At 46.5% G+C, this 21,423-nt stretch overlaps 1 protein-coding gene and 1 long non-coding RNA gene across 2 annotated transcripts in view; one reads left to right on the top strand and one right to left on the bottom strand.

The window, feature by feature from the left end:
• Positions 1 to 6,341: 6,341 nt before the first annotated feature.
• Positions 6,342 to 21,423, bottom strand: part of LOC146201831 (inactive peptidyl-prolyl cis-trans isomerase FKBP6-like) — a 30,409-nt gene continuing 15,327 nt past the window's right edge. Inside the window, exons 3-6 of the mRNA XM_084583454.1 lie at positions 13,792 to 14,044; positions 11,836 to 12,045; positions 8,791 to 9,023; positions 6,342 to 6,718 (exon numbers count right to left, since the gene is read on the bottom strand). Coding sequence (XP_084439580.1) covers positions 6,427 to 6,718; positions 8,791 to 9,023; positions 11,836 to 12,045; positions 13,792 to 14,044 — 988 coding nt within the window. The 3' untranslated portion in view covers positions 6,342 to 6,426. The remainder of the gene's footprint in view (positions 6,719 to 8,790; positions 9,024 to 11,835; positions 12,046 to 13,791; positions 14,045 to 21,423) is intronic.
• On the top strand, positions 15,908 to 18,356 carry LOC146201832 (uncharacterized). Its single transcript, XR_014701771.1, has 3 exons — positions 15,908 to 16,393; positions 17,206 to 17,328; positions 18,024 to 18,356. It is a non-coding gene; the product is annotated as an uncharacterized LOC146201832 (long non-coding RNA).

The raw sequence follows: 21,423 nt of genomic DNA, 5'->3' as shown, positions 1-21,423 counted from the left end.
GAGCGGTCGAGTGGCATCGTCGTATTTTGGGAACCTCTGCTAATCTTGGCGCTTCCGAGTATTGCAGCTCGCGCTTGGTGTAATAGTTCTGCACCCTACCAGTACATTCCTGTACAACCGGAAGCGATCCCCGGAAGCCGGAAGTGTCATTGTGCCTGGCATGCATATGTTGCATAGCTGACACAGCTCACATCGCCTCAACCGCTCTCCGAGGTGCTGGCAGCCGCATATCGTCGCACGCGCGTCACATGGCCACATCTTCACTGACGAAGTTGACAGCAGCAGTCATTTCAAGTTGTTAAGCGCCCTGTGCATTGCCTTGTTCGTGGAGTACGTACGTTGCTTCAAAGGTACGTACGTTTCAGCATCACCTAAGAGCACGACTTTTTCTGCTATGCCTAAAGCAAGAGCAAAGACATGGGCAGCACGCGCAGCTGCGAGGAATACTCGTGCCACGTTTTCTGCTCTTGGTGAACCCGACGAGTGTGCAGAAGTGCATAAACCAGAAATGGTAGTTGTAAAGCTAGCCCGCAATGACAGCCCGGAGCCCACCTCTGTCATGTTTGACCCAGAGTTTATTCCCGCAGCGCAAGCATCACCTGCGTCATCGGAACCTCTAGCTTTTTCTTTAAGCGGCGGGCCATTTTGCGCGCATCGCCTAGCAAATGTGCGAGCAACATTGCTGATATTGACATAAAGTGCATTTTGCGGGAGTGGATACTAGAAGAGAACATTATGCAAAAGGCCGCGACCTCCCTGCTATATTATTTTTTTAACATCACTTTTTGCATGCCTTCATCGCAGAATGGGTTGCTGCTTTGCCATTTTTTGTTAAAGTTTTTTTGTGAAAAGCTAGGCTGGCTCTTATTAGATCACTTCAAACAATAAGATTGTTGTCTTGCCATGCGTGAGGTGCCAGCTTGTTCACACTGTATATTTTTCTGGATATTATGAAGAGTGTATGAAACTCTTTTCCTTTCTTGCTGTCATTACACTCTACTTGTCCTTGTTTCCTCTCCCTGTTCCTTTATTTCCACTGGCTGCAGCTCAGTACTCAGGTGCTTAAGTGGCTGGCAACAATTTTTCCTTCTCTTTAGTATTTTAATAATGAACCACAGCTACTATACTGCTGTATTTGTTTCAGTGGCTGCAAGGTCAAACATGCGGTATGTTGCAACAGTGGATGATGTGCAAGCAGAAAGAAATGGCTCCAACATGCTCCATGCAGTCGTAAACAGCAACAGGAAAGGCTTGCAAAACAAGGTATGAAAATTTAGCCACTATTTTGTACAAAACTGTGTGTGTACATACCAGTTAGGGCTTGAACAAATTTAAATGAACGAAAGCTCAAGCGTGATTTTGCATGGTTTACCAAGGCTGTACACGGCTTGAATTAGGGGGTTGCTCAAGCTTCTCATTAAAAGTAGATGCGAGAGTGCCTTAACACCACCTTTTCATTCCGCATTTTTTTAGTTGGTTTTTGGGGAAAGGAAGACACAGTATGTCTCCCTTTTTAGTGGACACCTATGCTTAATTAGGTTGAAGTCATTCAGTCCCAGCGAGGTGAAATCTGAAGTTGCAGCTGAATAGTGCAGCTTACACTCTAAAACAACTTCCAACCTTAACTGAAAAAGAAGTGAACACAAATTGTTAACTATCTTTGTTACAGAGACAACAGGCTGTGAAATTTTTACATTCCTTTAACTACGGGCCCGGTGGAACTACGGGCATGTTAATAGGCTTATTTTCTTCGCACGTAAAGGTTTTACATCCATTTTTTTTTACTGTTGTATAGCTGTAAGTTCTGTTGCCAGCTTTCAGACAAGTTTGTTTTGTGCATGCGGCCTTTTTTTGTGACTATTTTCTGTTACCTGTCAATTTCTTAATGCCTCATTTTATTGTTCACTTCATCTTTCATATTTTCCAGGAGGCACAAGCACGGACGCAAACTGAAACCCATGAAGAGGGGAAGGTGTTTGAAAGCTTGCAGTCTTTTTGTGAATAAAACTATAATTCACGCTATGTGTTTTGGCTCAACAGCTATCCCTAGCTCTGCTAAAAGTGCATGCTTGTACATCTTGGCAATGTCCATGCAATGTCCAGAGACTGATTTAGCAACGTCCTCTAGACATCATAATGAATGTCCATGTGGACGTCCACTTTGAGGCAATAGGGACATCTCTGGAATATCCACTGGACCAATTGTGGGTATTTATGGAAATCCTCTGAATATTAAATATTTTGAGGGGTACATTTTATGGACATCTCCTGGATCTGATATGGTTGTCTGGGGAATACAATGCAGTGAAATATGAATTCATCAAAAGTAACATACTACACACAAGTGTTATATAGTATGTTATATGTTGTTATGTATGTTATATTTCTATGTTATGTATGTTATGTTATATTTCTATCATTTCTTTATTTATTTTTATTTTCTTTGACGTTTGATATTTTTATACACCAATACGCATGCGTCAGCAGCAATCGGCTTTCCATTCTGAGCAATTTGACACTTTTAAACATATTCTTCAATTATTTCAATTAATCAATTACACATTCTAAATTTTCTTCCTTTGCATCACCAAGCACTGGTTTTTCATTCTAACACCTTTAAACCCTTACTTTCCAATTTTTCCTTTTTTTCGTTTCTTTATTTCATCAATTGATAAATTAATTACAAAGATTTTATTAACTCGTCATCGCCTATCGCACACCAATCAATATTCAATCTCTGGAAGCACAAATTACCATGGCACTTTTTTTTTTTTTTTTACGCAGCCCCCGATTATTTCCGAGACTAATGCCAACTACTGCGTCGACGGCATGGGAAGGAAAGTGCTAAGCGCCAGTCCAACTTACATCAAATTACGCATGATCCTTTTATCATAAAATAAAATGCATCCTCGCTCATTTCACCAACCAAGTATCTTCCAGTGGGATGAGCGACGGTGATTGCGCAAACCAAGCAAACAAACTCGCGATGATCTCTCATAGGCATTTAAGTAAACAGCAAAGGCGCACAGACAAAAAAAAATCCACATTACAGAACTCTGTATACTGTACCTGGATAAGGATGACGCTGCGGATTGCTTGGAGGGGGGGGGGGGGGGGGGGGGGGGCATGCACGACTCGTAGAGCAATTTGTAACTGCGCTCGGCAGCGCAGCCGGTGGGCCCCGCCACGTCTCGGCTGTCAAAGTACGCTTCTAGGCGTCTCTAACAGAAACTGCCAGGGACCGAACAGAGGTCCAAGCACAGCACACTAAGTTAAAACGTTAAAAGCGCGAGCAGAGCGGCGAGCGCTGACGGACGCACACGAAGCGAACGGATGGAGCGAACAAAATATGACGGCCAGCGCGGGATCAGGGTGCCGCTCACGGTTGCCAGACGTACTTTTGTAAACCTTCTATTACACCTCGTTGCTGTTTGCAATGACCGACGTCGCACTAACGGTGGTGGCATTACGTTGCTTTTTCGGTCTGACCTCAAGTTTTCAGTATTGTAATTTGTCACCCCCATGCTGACATAGAATCAGCCTGGTGTAAACTTTATCTGGCCAAAAGACACGTCGTGATTGGTGTCTTCTATCGGTCGTCAAGTTCATCTAGTATATTAAGGAACAGCAACTCAATGCGGGTAGCCTTATCTGCATGGGTGTCTTTAACACCCCCGGTATTAAATGGCCTACTTTAACGCTTTTGAAATAAACTTCCATAAGTAGGGATATTAACGCATTGGCGAGCTATTTCGAATCCTTAGTTTAAAAAATGTATACAATATTTTATCCCTCTCAAAACAAAGAAGAAAGATCTAAAAATTCCCTGAATGACATGAGATATATTGCACAGACTTAGGCGTACGAAGCGTTCAAACAATCAGGCAGCCGTGACACGTTTTATCAAAGCCAAACACAAGCTCCGATTGAAAATTAACTCCGCAAAGCATTTCTTCTTTCGAGTGCAGCTACAGGATTCCACTAAAGACTAACCCGCGTAAAATTTTTTTCATCTGTCTTACCACGTGATGCTACAGCTACTACGATGGTGATTAACGCTGAATCTATAAATGATCCACTTATTATATCTAATGCATTTAATGAGCACTCCGTTTTCTTGTGACAACGTCATCCAGACACCATTCCTCGTAGTGCCGTGCCAATCAAGGATATCATTATTAGTGAAGAAGGTGTTTTAAACCTAGTGTTAAACTTGATACCAAGAAGTCTGCTGGGCCTGATGGTATCCCGAACTCATTTTTAGTACGCTGCTCGTTATGGACCTGCCGCTACCTCACTGTCATCTCTCGCACATCTCTTGCTTCCTGCAAAGTTCCCTCATCCGGGAAAATGGCCCAAGTTCTCCCTTTATTGAAGACCAGTGACAAGCAAAATATATCCAATTACAGACCAATCTTTTTATCCCTTCATGCATGTAAAATTTTAGAGCACATTATCTACAAGCACATTATGGAATACCTTGAATCCCATAATTTACTAACAAATGTTCAGCATTGCTTCAGACGGCGTTTCAGCACTCTGACACAGTTTAATGAATTCACTCGTGACATTTACTATAACCTCGATGCGGGCAATCAAATAGACGCAATATCAATTGATTTTTCGAAGGCATTCGCTACGGTTATTCACTAAAAGCTGATGTATAAACTTGGCGCCATCCTGAACAATCCCCACCTTCTCAACTGGCTTTCTAGTTTCTCTAATCATTCTCAATTTGTATCCTTTAACAGAGCTAATTTCATGGTAGCAGAAGTGCCCTCAGGAGTTCCACATGGTTCTATGTTGAGTCCATTGCTTTTCTTGATTTTTATAAATGACTTGCCTGGTAACATCACCTCTAACATACGTCCATATGCTGACAACTGCGTGTTATATAACAACATTTTCTGCTTTCAAGACCATTTACAGCTTCAAAAATCGTTCTCTGAATTTAGTTCTTGGTGCGCTACATGGCAAATGACGATTAACGCCCGTAAGAGCTATAACTTTTACTAATAGAACGGCACCTTCCATATTTACTTACAAAACAGTACCCCCCTCCAGAGTATCCTTGAGTACAAATACCTTGGTCTCGTCTTCACACCCAGCATGTCATGGTCCAAACACAGATTTAATAACCTCAAAGGCACTTAAAAAGTTAGGATACCTGCGTTGCACCATAACGGCAGCTCCTAGGGATACGAAACCATTAATATATAAATATCTAATCCGTCCGCTAATTGAATATGCTTTTCCTGTTTGAAATCAGCATAAATAACGTGAAATTAACCAAATCAAGGCAGTCCAGAAGACGGTCATTCGTTTCATATATGTCACAGGTTCGATAGGGATTTTTCGCCTTCAACAGCACATTCATCACTACCCTTGCAACCACTCTCAGCTCGCCGACGGACTTATTCTTTAAAGTTTTTTCATACTGCTCTTGCAGGACCAGTTCAAATGATTACCTAATTCCCGCGATGCCATCTAAAACGAGAAATCACCACAGCCTAAACATAAAGCCTTATTTTGCCCGCACAGACACTTTTAGTATACAGTTTCTTTCCGCGTGTAATCGAATGCTGGAATTCCTTACCTGGTCATACTCGTTCTCAATTCCTTGTGGGTGATTCCTCTGCCAGAGGGAGAAGCAAGACAAACACACACAGCGGGCCCTGGTAGAAACGTCTTTTATCTAGCTCACTTCATAAAGGGTCCGTCCATGGCGGTGCGGGAGGTCAGCGGGGTCGTCGTTCGGAGCAGCCAGGCCGCGTGCCGCAGCAGGGGAGACAGAGGCGACGGCGTGCGCGGGACCGCTTATCCCAGAACGAGCGGGGAGGGGGAAGGGGTGAAGCGGCGGCGCATCGGTAACAGCGGGAATTGTGCCTGGCGCGGTCCCCACATCCTTTAAACTCGTTTTTAGCAGCTATTGAATAATTCTGCCGCCTTTAACTGCGTTTTGTTCGTTTTGATCATATTCTCTCTGCTACTTGCCTTTGTTCTGTTCCTCTTTTTTACCCACTCCTGCAATAGCCCAATAGGGGTACATTATGTGCAAATAAATAAATAAATGTGCTGTGCGATGTGAGAGCACGGAGTGGCCGAAGTTGTCCCGAAACCATGCAATACGGCACCTTGCTTTGTTCATTCACACCCACTTTTCCAGCATCTTTCGCAGCGCGGGTGATAGCTCCACTGAGAAGGGAGTTACTGATGTACCTTCTATTTTATCAGAATCATCTTTTCTTCAAAATAAATACATGGACACCGGAAAGTGAACATTACACGCATAAACATTTCGTAAGTCTGACGACACAAGCAAAGAGACGCGATGTGCAGAAACTGCGCCCCGTTTGAAGCATTTATTCATCCCCACATCTCAAAACCACTTTGATGCCCCAGTCATGCCTTCCTGCTTCAGGCGGCTTATCGGGCGCGGCGTACCTTGTGGCCCCCTTCTGGCATCGGTCGCAGCGTGAGGCCCAGAGTTCCGCACAGCTGCTGCACGTAGTCTATCTCCTCCGGTGGATGTTCTGCGTCAAGTTCGAGCTCTGTGCCGTCTTCTGCACTGGCAAGCGCCTCCAGCGCCTTGCGGATCACGCTACGGAGTGTCGGCTCCACGCTCTCTTCGATTCTTAGGCGACGCTGACGTGCTGTTTGATCCTCGTCCGGGACCTCCTTTTGGCGTTCGGTGGTACCAAGGGCGCGCATCATGTTGCTGCTCGCCGCATCGTCGGAGCAGGCAAGTAAGACATCATTAGATAAGACACTTCGGAGGTACTCCGATTCCTTCTCGCCCACAACTTTCCTCTGTTCCTCTCCTAAGTTTTCTCTCTCTCTCTCTCTCTCTCTCTACCGCGCGTGCGCCTGCGCGCATGTGTGTGTGTGTGCGTGTGCGTGTGTGTGCGTGCGTGCGTGCGTGCGTGCGTGTGTGTGTGTGTGTGTGTGTGTGTGTGTGTGTGTGTGTGTGTGTGTGTGCGTGCGCGCCTCGTGTGTATCCGGAATTGGAGCAGGCGAGAAATATTCCTGTTACTTCTACCCCACAACTTTCCTCACTTCCTTTCCTAGGTTTTTCTTTTCGTCTCGCGCGCATGTGTGCGATGTGTGCGTACCTTGCGTGTGTCAGTCAAATTGTTTAGCAGACCTCCGCTGCTATAAGAGCCACAAAGGCAAAAATGCTTCAAGTTATGGAAAGGTAAAAGCGCTGAACTCGTTCGCCGCTGGAATGAGAGGAAGCTTGAGCTCTGCATTTGGTCTTTCTATAACAGTTTCCGGAAAACGCGGATTCAGTAGCAAGAATACGACTTTCTCAACGACGGCAAGTGTGTGGAGATTGTACGACTATATAATTTCATGCGGGCACGATTGAGAACGTTGCGGCAGAGGAGCACAATTTATAAGCCCAATTATCTTTCCATCAACTGCCCATCATCCGGCAAGTGCACATCCTGGCGTTCTCCAGATGGATAAGAACTTAAAAATGACAGCTCGAACTGCGAAAGGACGCATGTGTTATCGCACCCATCCATCCGGCTAGACCATTTGGCCGCTCTCCGAACTTTGTACTCTTGCTGCAAAGGTTTGGTTCTAGGTTCTAACATGTCTGCTACGTGCTACTGAAATTTATTCCAAATGTACAGTGTTGCGCTTTTATATCACGAAGAGCTTTAAAAATTTCCCCGCCTCAACCGCTGGCTCGTTTTCGGCGCAAATTCCCACAGAAGTGGCGTACTCTGCTAACCTTTGTAGCATAGCAAGTTTCACCACGGTACGTACTTGGCAGAGCGGTGCACGGTGCAAAAACGCAATCGTCCATGTCGAGGTCGACCACCACTGGCAGTCGTGAGATCGAAGAACCGAAACCCGCAAACGCGGTTTTCTCAGAGAAGGGTAGTGGTGGTGCCATCTCTTTTCTACAGTGGAAAAGTTACCACGACAATGCCACAATGCGCAGAGCGCGCGGTGTAAAATAAGCGAACGTTACATGGAACGCAGCCACTTGAATACGACGTTCCGGTCGTATCGTCTCTGCAAGTGATGAGCTTCGAATATTTTCGTCCAACTTAGTGGAATGACTACAAAAAACAACTGGTTTAGGAACGTTTTACCGGGAAAAATGTATTGTTTATCCATTTTTCTCTCTGCAGTATCCAATTCAGCTGATATCATCTGCTTTCGTGGCTCTCCTTTAAGCATCGGCGAGCGACATTGCGAAGTCCTGAGCCTCAGGTGTGTTTTTTTCTTAAGTGGCGCGGAATTGTGTATACTCTGCTGCGGTGTGTGCAGCTGCGGTATGCCGACTTACAGTGCGAAATAGAAAGCGGCTGCAATGGTGTGACTAATTAGAAATTGCGCCACCACCACCCTCCGGCTAAAGCCCAGCTCCGGCAAGAAAGCGGCGTTTGTGGGTCCGGTATACGTCGATCTTGTGATCTCGGCGTAGACGATTACGCCTCTGCATCGTGCACGGCTCAACTGGGTAAGCACCGTTGTGAAACTTACCACGATAAAAAGGTTACCACAATACGCAAGCTTTGTGCAGTTTCACCGGAAACTCGCCAGCGGTTGAGGCGGTAAAAAACAAACCCTTCATGATAAAAACGCAATATACTTTGCATCACGCTTTTTTTTTTATCTCGCTCGAAAAACGTCGTAAACATTCGAAAGGACACTTCTCAACAGTGACATATGTCCAACAAAGCGCAGGTTCTATACAGCCGCTCCCTTTAAGTCTGCGACAACCATGGGGAAGTTTTCATCACTAGTAAACTTGTCTCTGATATAGCTTACCGATACAGGGTGAGTTCGGACTTCCTCCGTGACTGCAGTTGCCGCTCGACGAGGATCAACTCTTTCTCCACGGGGCGCGACCCGGGTGTCAGCGTTCGGGCACGGAGCAGCATGCGAGCGGCCTCTTCCAGGCCGTCCAGATGGTCCAGATTGCGTAGGCCCACGGCGCAGCGATACAACGCCTTGACACACTCTGGGTCCAGCTTCAGGGCTTGACGGGAACAATGCACAGCCTGCAGAAGAGGGAAGTAAGACTCGCCGCTGCGCTGCCCAGATGACGGATCGTGGACGCCGGCCTTCGGTTGACCAGGACCTCTCGGGCCGTAACGCCGGTGCAGAACTGATGCCTTTTGATTCCGATCCCTCTTTCGAGTAACGTCACAAAACTACATTCACCTACTGCTTTCCTTGTAACAGCTGCACGCAGCGGTTTATTACAGGGGCAGCTGTTACAGGGTGCGCGCGTTTCCCAAATCCGCGGAGATGGCGGAACCGCGCCACGCTGGTTGGTCAATATGCAGCGACGTCGCTGTGCCCTGAATGCTGCACGATCATCACCCAAAAGGCCCGCACAAAGACGTCAGCTTTACGTGTACTGAGACAAATTAGACAAATAATAACAAAAATTTCTACGTTCACCACCGCTGACAGCTGCCTCTGAATTGTACGTTACACAGTGGTAGCCGTTTCGCTAGTTTGTCAATTGTTGTTGCTTAGCTGCTCAAGGCATGCAGACGAATGATCCAGTGACCGACAATCATTAGAAAGTCAAAATTAAAACGGCTAATTGTCGGGGGGAACGAAGGACTCGCTTTAACAAAGAAAAGCGTAGCTTATGCTATGCGCCCTATTAAGAGCCTCATTTTTGCTATGAGAGTAAATGGTTTGATCATCAGCGACCACCTCCTGGTGTCCGAGGCCCTGAGGCTAGAAGCGCTGCCCCCATCTGCGTTTTCAAGCTTATCGAACACCGTGAAATGGGCAAAATAACGACCGGAGCTTCGCAAGAAACCACAGTCCTATTGGCGAATTCGAACCTCTGCACAAACGAGCGCTATCGTTTTAAGCCAAGCCTTGATCAGTCGACGACCGGACAAGAACAGCCTTGCAGGAATGCGTGGTAAGTTACATGGCCCGAAAGAACACAGGCATACATCCTTCTCTCTTCGCAATTTGGCAAAGGGTCGGGGCTTCGCTGGCCAGTCTCGCATGATATTTTGATATGTCGAACCTTCAGGCCCCGTTACCCTTCTACTGGAATGGGGGACGTCCGTTGGACAGCGTATACTTATGCTTTACTGAGAGCGTCATTTTGCTGAGAAAGTAAGGCGTCAAGTTTTCTCATCCTCGACGACCTCCTCCCGACGTCAGAGTACCCGAAGAGCAAAGCCTCACCCGGTATGCTGTTATCCTCGAGTCGCCTCCCATACTAGTACCAAGAATATATTCCAAATTAAGCAGCCATATCAACTCAACAACGGGTGACACCTGTGGGATACACGAAACACTCGGCACACCGGCTAGTTCGCCAGCATACAAGCTACGAGAGAATTCAGTCCACTGTTTACGAATAACCCGCATGGTGCATCATGTCCAACTGCTCAGATATATTCGGGACATTTCACAGAAGGGACGTTCTGTTGATTCTGAAAAGCAGGTAGACTGCGACGTCCGGTAGCGCCGCTGCCCTGACCATACAGATTCAGTCCTGCGCGGATCAGAGGTTGAACCTGAATCTGAAAGTCCAAAGCTGCACACCCTGAAAATGAAAGGTAAACTAAAGGCACGCTTACTATATATGTCATGAGCTGACTTCCAAAGCAGATATTTATAGCCAATCAATTGGTCACAAGTAAAATAAATAGTTTTGGTTCATAGCGCGCGTCCTCTGTCTAGCGCTGCGTTTCGTTTCACAGCATCTTAGGGCATGTGTCCAGAAGCTCAAATCAAAACACCAATTTGCGGCAACTATATGAGCAACACAAAAGTGAACGCACGACTTCCGAACGCTTGCTTTCTTTCAAGCAACTCATAGGACTGGCAATTGAAGGCCCATTCACAAAACGTCACGTGATGAGCGTCGAAAGAGCCCTTAAATATTGCTTTGTCGAACAAGCGAATTCGTGACATTAACGAATATTACATCCGCATATCTAGATGGAATTTCAATTTAGTATTAGTTGAGGCTTTGCGCCCCTGCTGAAGAGAAGCGTGCGTGGCTACTTTGCACCAGCTATCCATTTTTCCTTGACAGCGCAAATACCCGGGCGAAACGGCCGAACATACATCACCCTGAAAAACAGAAGCTGTAGCCAAATTCGGCAAGATTACACTGCCCTATTTTTCTGAGAGTCCTGAGTTCAGTGTATGATTTCAATCTCTGCACTTTGCGGATCAAGATTTGCAAACCACTAGACCGTCCTTGGCGCTCTCCAGAAGGAAAAATCAATCTTTGGGGACACTCAAGTTCGGCTTAACAGAGCAACGCGATAGCGCTAAAATATCTTTACGGTCGCTTGGGTGTACCCCCTGGTGTACCTTATCGCAGATATCAACGTCACCGCATCGTGATTTTCAGCCTAGCTAATTAACTTGAATCGGTAAGAGGTTCGACTGCATAACTTGACACCCAACTTTTTTTTTTCTTTCAGTATTTATGCTACGTCACTAAGTGTAACTTCATGACTACATCGTGACACCTTTAGACCAATCCGGATTTTCCAGTCTCGCAGACACCTTTTTTTTTTTTTTTTTTCGTCAAAAGGGTTTTTAACGTTATCATGTTAAAAGCAGGTGCAATGAAGGCCGGCATGCCCTCGCTCATCGGCGGCGCTAAGGCATAAAAATTGACGCAGATCACATTGAAAAGTAATACAGACTTCTGGCTGCAATATTGTGCATTTCATAACTTTCAAGAAACGGCGTAAACAACACTGTATCACGCCACAACTCGCTCCACAATCCGTTGTTCTGAAGAAACAGCGTTAAAGAGAGAGTATTAAATTTAAGACATCCCGCGTAGATTGAAGGATCTGCCGCACGTACCCGCTCGTAGTTACGAGTGCGCAGTGCACACAGCGCTTCGTTGGCGAACAGCGTGGTGAGCATCTGCCTGCGCTTGTCGCGCCCTTCCTGGTCTTCCGGCTCTTTAGTCCAGCCCAAGAGCCGCTCTGCCAGAGCGTAACAACGGTTGGCGGATGCGAAGTCCCCGGCCTCGTAGTACCTGTTTCCATTCCTGTGCCGCAGTGCACACATCTGCGAACAGGGCAAAAGGGAGGCGCGGGGAGATAACGGAGTCACAAGGCGATCGACAAAGGACCCTGCTTTTTTTTTTTTTTTTTTTTTATACAAAAGCAACACTTCGCCAGCCAGCTCGGCTCGAGCCGAAAATGGCAGGAGCTGCCAACCTGGGTCTCTCGTTTCACGTGGGACGGTTATGTCAGAATCAGCCTGCTAGGACCCTGGTATTCACGTTACCCCTATAGGCCACTAAGGCACGTTCATACGGCTTGGTTAAAGCGGGGCTTTATATATGTGGGCTGGTAGCCTTCAAGGCGGGTCATACCCATAAAGGCGGAGCTTAAGTGTCCTCTTATTTAGATGCAGTAAACGCCTTTACCACTACCAACTAAAACGCCGGTGAACTTTGATGCGTTTAACGCAACGCGCTCCAACAGATGGCGCCACCATCGATGCTGCTGCCGTCTCTGTGTAAAACTGAGCGAGACGGGGGTCATAGAAACCGGGGTGTATATATCTCCCTAGGCCAGCGTTGAAACTGCGCTGAACGCTTTGGATACCGGAATGCCTAGCCGAACTGAAAAGGAGTTGGTTGTCGTGACGGGGGACTTTAATAAAGACAAGAACTCCGCCCTCGTCCAAGCTGCACAAAGTGGTTTCTACTCGAGTTGAGCCAGCGCCAACCTCAAACCACCACACATTGGGGAAGCAATTTAAACTTGGTTTTACGCAGAGACTCGGCAGATACAGAGCACGTCGTCAGCAGAGTGGAAACCAAGTCTTACTACTTCACTGATCATCGCAGCGTCATCATTGGTATAAAGAATAAAAGCCTAGTCGTTACCTGAACAGTTCTTGTTTACACCATAGAGCTAAATCAAACACTTAACCACAAGCTACAACCACAAGCATAGCCATGTAGCCGTTGTTTTCGCAATTCAACTAGGGTTAACCAGAGCTAAATCACGGCAAACTTTTTAATCAGCTTCATTCACACACACACACACACAAAAAAAGGACGTTTTAAACGCTGTGCTTGGTTTGAACAGTAATTGCCTAAAGATACCATGTAATAATTTGCATAATATAAGCCTAATACCAAACACTCATTTCCATTAAATATGCAGGTTTGTATATATAAATGTTGCGTAAAATGAACTATAAATTATATCTATAAACAACTAAAGGGCGCATTGCGCACACTGCAACGATTCCGAGATAGAATCTAATGCTGTTTTTTTTTTTTTTTGCAAAACATTACCACATAAAAAGTGGCAATTGCTGCCGCATACTAGCGGTGAATGAACAACCAGCGTGTTGACAGTTGCGAAAAAATATACGGCGAGAGATGTTTTTACAGGCTGTGATTTCAGGAATGGCTGAAAGGGGGGGGGGGGGGGGTTCACCCCCACCCCCCCTCATTCTCAGAAAAATATTGAAGGCCATCCTGGTTGTGCTACAAATAATTTAACGCTGTAATGAGGGCGCTACCCGACCCCAAAATTAATTTCGCCGTACAATCTTGGCAACAGACGGGCAGCGCAAAAGAACGAGGAATGGCAATGAAACGGGCAGCGGTGCCACTCCTCATTAGGAAGCGTACTTGCACTGCCTACTTATTTTGGGCGAACACCCTACCCTACCAAAGTTGAACTTACATCACTTCTTCAGACTCGTTCAGCAGCGAGTCGTACGCTGCAACCGCGAACATGAAAATGTGACCAGGCAAAACAGAAGCTCAACCAGAGCGAGTACACCCACCTCGTACACCGCATCGAACGGCATGAGGGATACTTCGGCTCGATTGAGGCTGCCCAGAACCTCGTCGTCCTCCTCGATCTCCACAAAAGACAACAGGTAGACGTCGAACACCACTGTCGCTCGCGGAGGAATGCGCGGGGGGCAGCCAAAGTCGCCGAATGCGTACTCGTGCGTCAACCGCACGCGGCTGCGCTCGCCCCGGCGCATGGTTCGCAGCGCAATTGCCAGGCCTCGTAGTGTCACGTTACTCAAGCTGTACGCGAGAGGGAACATGGAAAAAGCAGTCTTTAATGCAGGGTACGAGTTTCGCACCCCAATTGTCACGCGTGTATAAAACAACTGTCGCATCGATCGCTGTCGTGAGTGTTGACAAAGCTGCCTCGAGAAGACATGCCGACCGTAAGTTTCGTCGGTCGGTCCGAAATCTTTTGGGAGGTGAGGCCCGCCGTCTTTTTCCGTGAGCTCGAGATGCATTAACCCTGATCTGAAGTCACACTGTGCTATGTTATTCGTGGTGGCTACTCCCTGCCACGATGTCTTCCTCGAACCACAGACGCCCACAACTAATACGTCATCATCGTGTAGTTAACCTGATTTTCAAAGAAAGGCTAAGGTGAAAAAAGGTAACCTATGGCCCGGAATAAAACGTCAGTAGTAATCGAATTTAAATCATTTTCAATCAACTCTGGTAGTGGCTAAGGCGCAGCCAGCTAGCACTGCGATCAGCCACTCGTTGGGACAAGTGATCAAATGAAATTAAAAAAAAAAAAAAGAAAGAAACTGCTCTAGTGTACCACTACTGCTTTTTTCAAAAGTGCCGTCAGCTTAGGAAATAAATTCTCATGACCACGGTAATACCACCGGCGCGGTTTAGTTGCTTTGAAAACGAATAATAGTTAGAGAAGGGGATACCAGAGCTTCGCCTTTAAGGGTATACGGCACGAGTGACTCTCGTCTGCGACTCCTTTTGTGGACCCTTGCTCGCCTATATGGTTTAAACACTAGTCTCTTAATTTGTGCCTCTGTTATCTGACACATACTCCTCAGCACAAAGTCGTTAGTTTAATAGTGTTTACAGGCATAATGCTACAGTTTAACCCAACCGCACGAATGCGCTATACGCGGCTAGAAGTAGATTAAAAAAAAAAAAAAAAAAAAAAAAAAAGATGCCAAACAATTCGATGCCCATTTCAAAGGACCTTCTCGAGATGGGAGTTCCAGTCATTTCTGAAATGTGATCTGGTGTCGTTACGTCACGCTACCCGGCAACCATGCAGACAGTGCCTGGCCGTGTCGTCTGTCTACTGCCACCTGCCACCGCTCATAATGCAAACGCTGACGGCAGCAATGTTGATGACAGAAAGGAACTTCCAGGTCTGGAGAGAACAAAGGACGCGATTTTTATGACTGATAGCCGGTGGTGTTGGTGAACTCTTTACCCACACAACCAGCAATATCCATAGGATCTTCACAAAAGGTCTCAATATCAAACGTCATTTTTGTACACCCATGCGATGTCCATGCGTCCATTATTAAAAGATCATCTTTTAGTGGATATCCTCATGACCTTACCTTTGTGTGGTCGTGAAGATATCACACAGTGTACATAACTTCGATGTTATAATGTGACTATCAGTGGACATGCATAGTTCAGCAGATTTCTGCTTTAAATTTTGATTCGGACTAAGTGGAAAGGCAAACAGTGTCTTCAAGTAAAGCCCCTCAATTTGATCTTCAAGACCCTGTTTTCCCTTCTCTGCCCCCCCCCCCCCCCCCCCGCGAGCGAGAAGACGCGGTCCGCAGATGACTCATGCCGTAGTGCATGATAAAAACGTGGGCAACTCGTGTGCCGGAGAGGTTGAGGAGAACGTTGGAGAGACTCGCTGCCTACATTCGCGATCAAGAAATAGTGCATTCCTTGTGGCGAGCGAAAAATATTAAATGCTTTGCCTGCAGGCTTGTTGTAATAAACATTTGTTATGAACATCAATAATGCGTTTATTGGGCGACGCGCTGTCACTTTCATGATATCTTCGGCAACTCTACCACAAAATTAGCGCGGAGTAGCACGCCTTTTTTTTTTTTCTTTGATGGCGTCCGCGGCGTTCGTCTCGTTCCCTTCCCTGCCTCCGCTGCACAGCCACCACAACACAATAACACAATGCACGTGTTGTCCCTGTGAGCGAGAAGACGCGGTCAATTGACGTGTGTCCACAGATGACTCATGCCGTAGTACATGCCTATTTCAGTACACTCAGCGGTCGAGTGGCGTCGTCGTATTTTGGGAACGTCTGCTAATCTTGGCGCTTCCGAGTATTGCAGCTTGCGCTTGGTGTAATAGTTCTGCACCCTACCAGTACATTCCTGTGCAACCGGAAGCGATCCCCGGAAGCCGGAAGTGTCATTGTGCCTGGCATGCATATGTTGCATAGCTGACACAAGCTCACATCGCCTCAACCGCTCTCCGAGTTGCTGGCAGCCACATATCGTCGCACGCGCGTCACATGGATACATCTTCGCTGACGAAGTTGACAGCAGCAGTCATTTCAAGTTGTTAATCGCCCTGTGCATTGCCTTGTTCGTGGAGTACGTTTCTTCAAAGGTACGTACGTTTCAGCATCACCTAAGAGCACGACTTTTTCTGCTATGCCTAAGTTAAGCAAGAGCGAAGACATGAGCAGCACGCGCAGCTGCGAGGAATACTCGTGCCACGTTTTCTGCTCTTGGTGAACCCGACGAGTGTGCAGAAGTGCACAAACCAGAAATAGTAGTTGGAGAGCTAGCCCGCAATGACAGCCCGCAGCCCACCTCTGTCATGTTTGACCCAGAGTTAATTCCCGCCGCGCAAGGATCACCTGTGTCATCGGAACCTCTAGCTTTTTCTTTAGGCGGCGAGCCATTTTGCGCGCGTCGCCTAGCAAATGTGCGAGCGAAATTGCTGATATTGACATAAAGTGCATTTTGCGGGAGTGGGTATAGAAGAGAACATGATGCAGAAGGCCGCGACCTCCCTGCTATATATTTTTTTTTTAACATCACTTTTTGCATGCCTTCATCGCAGAATAGGTTGCTGCTTTGCCATTTTTTGTACAAGTTTTTTTTTTTGTGAAAAGCTAGGCTGGCTCTTATTAGATCACTTCAGAGAATAAGATTGTTGTCTTGCTATGCGTGCGGTGCCAGCTTGTTCCCACTGGATATTATGAAGAGTGTATGAAACTCTTTTCCATTCTTGCTGTCATTACGCTCTACTTGTCCTTGTTTTCCTCTCCCTGTTCCTTTAATTCCACTGGCTGCAGCTCAGTACTCAGGTGCTTAAGTTATTAAATAGCAACTGCAGCGGCTGGCAACAATTTTTCCTTCTTTTTGGTATTTTAATAATGAACCACAGCTACTATACTGCTGTATTTGTTTCAGTGCCTGCAAGGTCAAACATGCGGTATGTTGCAACAGTGGATGATGTGCAAGCAGTTATAAAGAAATGGCTCCAACATGCTCCATGCAGTCTTAAACAGCAACAGGAAAGGCTTGCAAAACAAGGTATGAAAATTTAGCCACTATTTTGTACAAAACTGTGTGTGTACATACCAGTTAGATGCCTGTTTAAGCATGGCTTGAACAAATTTAAATGAGCGAAAGCTCAAGCATGATTTTGCATGGTTTACCAAGGCTGTACACAGTTTGAATTAGGGGGGTGCTCAAGCTTCTCATTAAAAGTAGATGCGAGAGTGCCTTAACACCACCTTTTCATTCCGCTATTTTTTTTTTATTTTTTTAGTTGGTTTTTGGGGAAAGGAAGGCACAGTATGTCTCACTTTTTAGTGGACACCTATGCTTAATTAGGTTGAAGTCATTCAGTCCCAGCGAGGTGAAATCTTAAGTTGCAGCCTGAATAGTGCAGCTTACACTCTAAAACAATTTCCAACCTTAACTGAAAAAGAAGTGAACACAAATTATTAACTATCCTTGTTACAGAGACAACAGGTCGTGAAATTTTTACATTCCTTTACTACGGGCACGGTGGAACTACGGGCATGTTAATAGGTTTATTTGCTTCGCACGTAAAGGTTTTACATCCATTTTTTTTTTTCACTGTTATATAGCTGTAAGTTCTGTTGCCAGCTTTCAGACGAGTTTGTTTTGTGCATGCGGCCTTTTTTTGTGACTATTTTCTGTTACCTGTCAATTTCTTAATGCCCCACTTTATTGTTCACTTCATCTTTCATATTTTCCAGGAGGCGCAAGCACGGACGCAAACTGAAACCCATGAAGAGGGGAAGCTGTTTGAAAGCTTGCAGTCTTTTTGTGAATAAAACTATAATTCACGCTATGTGTTTTGCTCAACAGCTATCCCTAGCTCTGCTAAAAGTGCATGCTTGTACATCTTGGCAATGTTCATGCAATGTCCAGAGACTGATTTGGCAACGTCCTCTAGACATCATAATGAATGTCCATGTGGACGTCCACTGTGAGGCAATAGGGACATCTCTGGAATATCCACTGGACCAATTGTGGGTATTTATGGAGATCCTCTGAATATTAAATATTTTGAGGGGTACATTTTATGGACATCTCCTGGATCTGATATGGTTGTCTGGGTATCTTGCTCAAACGCAGGGCAGCAGTCCAAGGACCGGTTGCGTTAGCTTAGATGAGGTCGGCGGGGATCCCTTGGGATGTCGCGTCCTCCACCGCGCGCTGGATACGCCAGCGTTGGTCTTCTGGCTCGGAGGTACGCAGGAGGGTCTGCCAGTTCTCTGGTGTGTTTAAGTTGTCTGTGTTGTACAGTGTACACGTCCACGCCATGTGTATGAGAGTGGCCGGAGTTGAGAAGTGCTTGCACATGGGAGCTCTCTGTTGCGGAAAGATCCTACTGTGTAAGAAGGGGTGTGTGGACAGCAGCCAGTTTGTAGTTTGCGCCATTGGACGACCTTGCGTCTTGATAGATTGCGGTGTGCGAGAGGATGCTTCTTCCGAGTTGGTAGTGCTGGACCATGTCCGCGTAAGTGGTGAGTGGACGAGCGTATGACATATTAGTGTCAGGGGAAGCAGGACGGCGGATATACCCTCTGCTCAGCAGCTGAGATTTCGAGCGAGAGTGTGCGCCTGGGCGTTTCCGCTGGAGCCCAAAAATGAGTGAGCGAGAGGTGGAAGATGGTGTAGTATAAAGTAGAATGTGTAACGCCTGGGGAGAGATACGGCCATCATCGTAGTTGCGGATAGCCTGTAAAAAGTCACTGATGACAATTTTGGTATTGGGTCGGCTAGTGCAATGACAACCTCCTCTGCTGCGATGACTGCGATTTTCTGCACTGCGAACGCTGCAGGTTGTATATTAGCTTCGGTGAGGGGCGAGAGCTACCGCCACCGTCGCTGGCTTTGACGGCAGGTATGAGGCGTCCGTATACGTCCGCTGAAGCGTTTCTCGAATTGAAGTGCTCGGTCGGCCCATCTCTCGGCGTTGTGTTCCGGGTGCATCCGTTTGGGAAAGGGAGGGATGCTGAGACATAGTCCGGGGTAAGGTCCGCGTAACTGCCCTCGGTGGTGAGATCCCAGATTGGCTTGCCTAACGCGTGTGAGTAAGAGTCGCTTCTACTGGATGGTGAGGGCTTCTTCGATTAATTCGCTCACGGTATTGGTGACTCCAAGAGCCATGAGCTTATGAGTAGCTGTAGACATAAGAAGACCGTGTTGAAAGTGAGCGGCTAGAGGTGTCACTTCGGCCTTTGATTGACAGCCGGCGAACTGCGGGCCATATAATACCTGTTTGCAGTCTCGAGGTTCCAAGCAATTTTATACAGTATCAACAAAGTGTCGAAAGCGCTTTCGATTTTAGATTTCGTCGTTAAGATGACCAGCATTACTAGAGTGACGCTTTGATGCTGCCAACATCACATGCGCATTTTAAATTTCATTCAGTTTCAGTTTGAGCTCCGAAAAATTAGATATTTTTGGCCTTGATGGACTATGGCGGTTCGACTGAGAAGTATGCATGGGTGCACCTAATGACCATGAGCGTCCCCGTTATTAGGATCAGATCACCATTTTTCTTCTGAAAATGACCGTTATTCTAAATATCAGTGCTTTCAGGCAACAACGAAAAATCAGGATATTACTTGCCTTTTCCTCAAAGTTAGTTGCGGTTTAAGTTCGAAATCTGCACGGGCCTGCCTTCAGTGCATTTTTATTAACAGCTACATTTTCTTCTCCTATTGTCTGTCATGGTTCCGTCTACCAAGGCAAAACGACATCCGCAGGGGCCCCAGTGACTATCAAAGGATTTCAAAACTTCTCGTGTGCTTTTGTAGTGACTTAAAATAACGTCAGATTAAGCTGTACTAACAGTGAACTGTCTTTTTAATTCACTACATCCAAAAACGACATTTCGAAAGGGCAGGATTGCTAGTTTGGAACAGCTTCCAACCCGTGCGCGATGACACCACTTTCGGCCACTTACAAGACAAGTGGCCGTGTACTCCTGCTTGAACACCCATTTCCTCATTTTGAATATCCCACTCGTCAACTTCTCCCCGCTATGACCTCACATAATGGCGTCGTCATCGGCGGTGCCTTCCACTAGTGCTGCTGCCAATCGCCGACAAAGGCCGTCGACAATGCGATCGCCTTCGGAGGCTACAGGCAAGAACACTATAGACCTCCTTCATGTTTGCAAACACACAAGATGATCGAGGTGGCGCTGCTATCGTCAGCGATCCCACGGTAGGCAAAAAGCACGACCGCGGCCGCGGCACTGTGGCCAAGCTTGTTAAGGCCGTGTTATTGTGATTTGTAGGCGCCTTCTTGGCAGACGAAATGACGATGTGCTAGTATTAGTGAGCCTCAGCGGTGAGGACAGAAGCGATACATTGAAAAACTCTACCTACACGGCGTGCAGCGTACGAACCCGCACGCCGTACCGATGGAGATTCGGTTCAAGGCGCACAAGAGAAGCGTTGCTGCCGCCAGGAAAAATGAGCCACGTTGACATCTATTTGCTGTTTTCTCCGAGAAAATTGAGCGCGGAACGCATAGAGAATTACAAAGCTTCGGATGCTTACAACTACTTTGAGTCGAGTACGCTGACGGTGATTTGTTTCGCTCATATATAGCGCCGCAAACCGCGTACGATGTAGTCCGCTCAAAGCATCATTGCGTTATCGGATGATTCTTCCCACCGAGCGACAAATGAGTGTTCTTGGTAAGCACGAAGCACCTCGCTAGCGTCGAGCGGCTGTATGGGTAAGGTGATTTAGGTCAGCATGGCAACAGTAGCCTTAACACTGCACGGACTTGAGTATCATTTCGTTATTCATTGAAATCACAACGCTGCGCGTCTGTTATATCTGCTCTGTTCGTGGGCGGCTGTCGTCGTTAATGGTAGCAATTTTATCACGGGTAGTCACGCTGTTAGCTTGCATTACAATTACGAGCTGCAGCGGCCAATGTGGTTACGTGGGTTCCGGTAAAAACGTCCCAGGAAAAAGTGGTCCCGGAAAAAATGGCCTCGGATAAAATGTCCCCAAATAGATGCAATTAAACGTACTACAATGTCGAGCTTTCGCCTTGCCCGGTGCTTGATTTATCAGCGATAAATTTCGCTCATTGTAATCAACTTTTACTGTTTTTATCTGCCAT

The sequence above is a fragment of the Amblyomma maculatum genome, chromosome 1 (genome assembly GCF_055883805.1).
Source record: "Amblyomma maculatum isolate TAMU_Amacu chromosome 1, ASM5588380v1, whole genome shotgun sequence".
Lineage (NCBI taxonomy): Eukaryota > Metazoa > Arthropoda > Arachnida > Ixodida > Ixodidae > Amblyomma > Amblyomma maculatum.
Note: the sequence above shows the minus strand (reverse complement) of the source record. Positions and strands in the feature narration are given on the sequence as shown.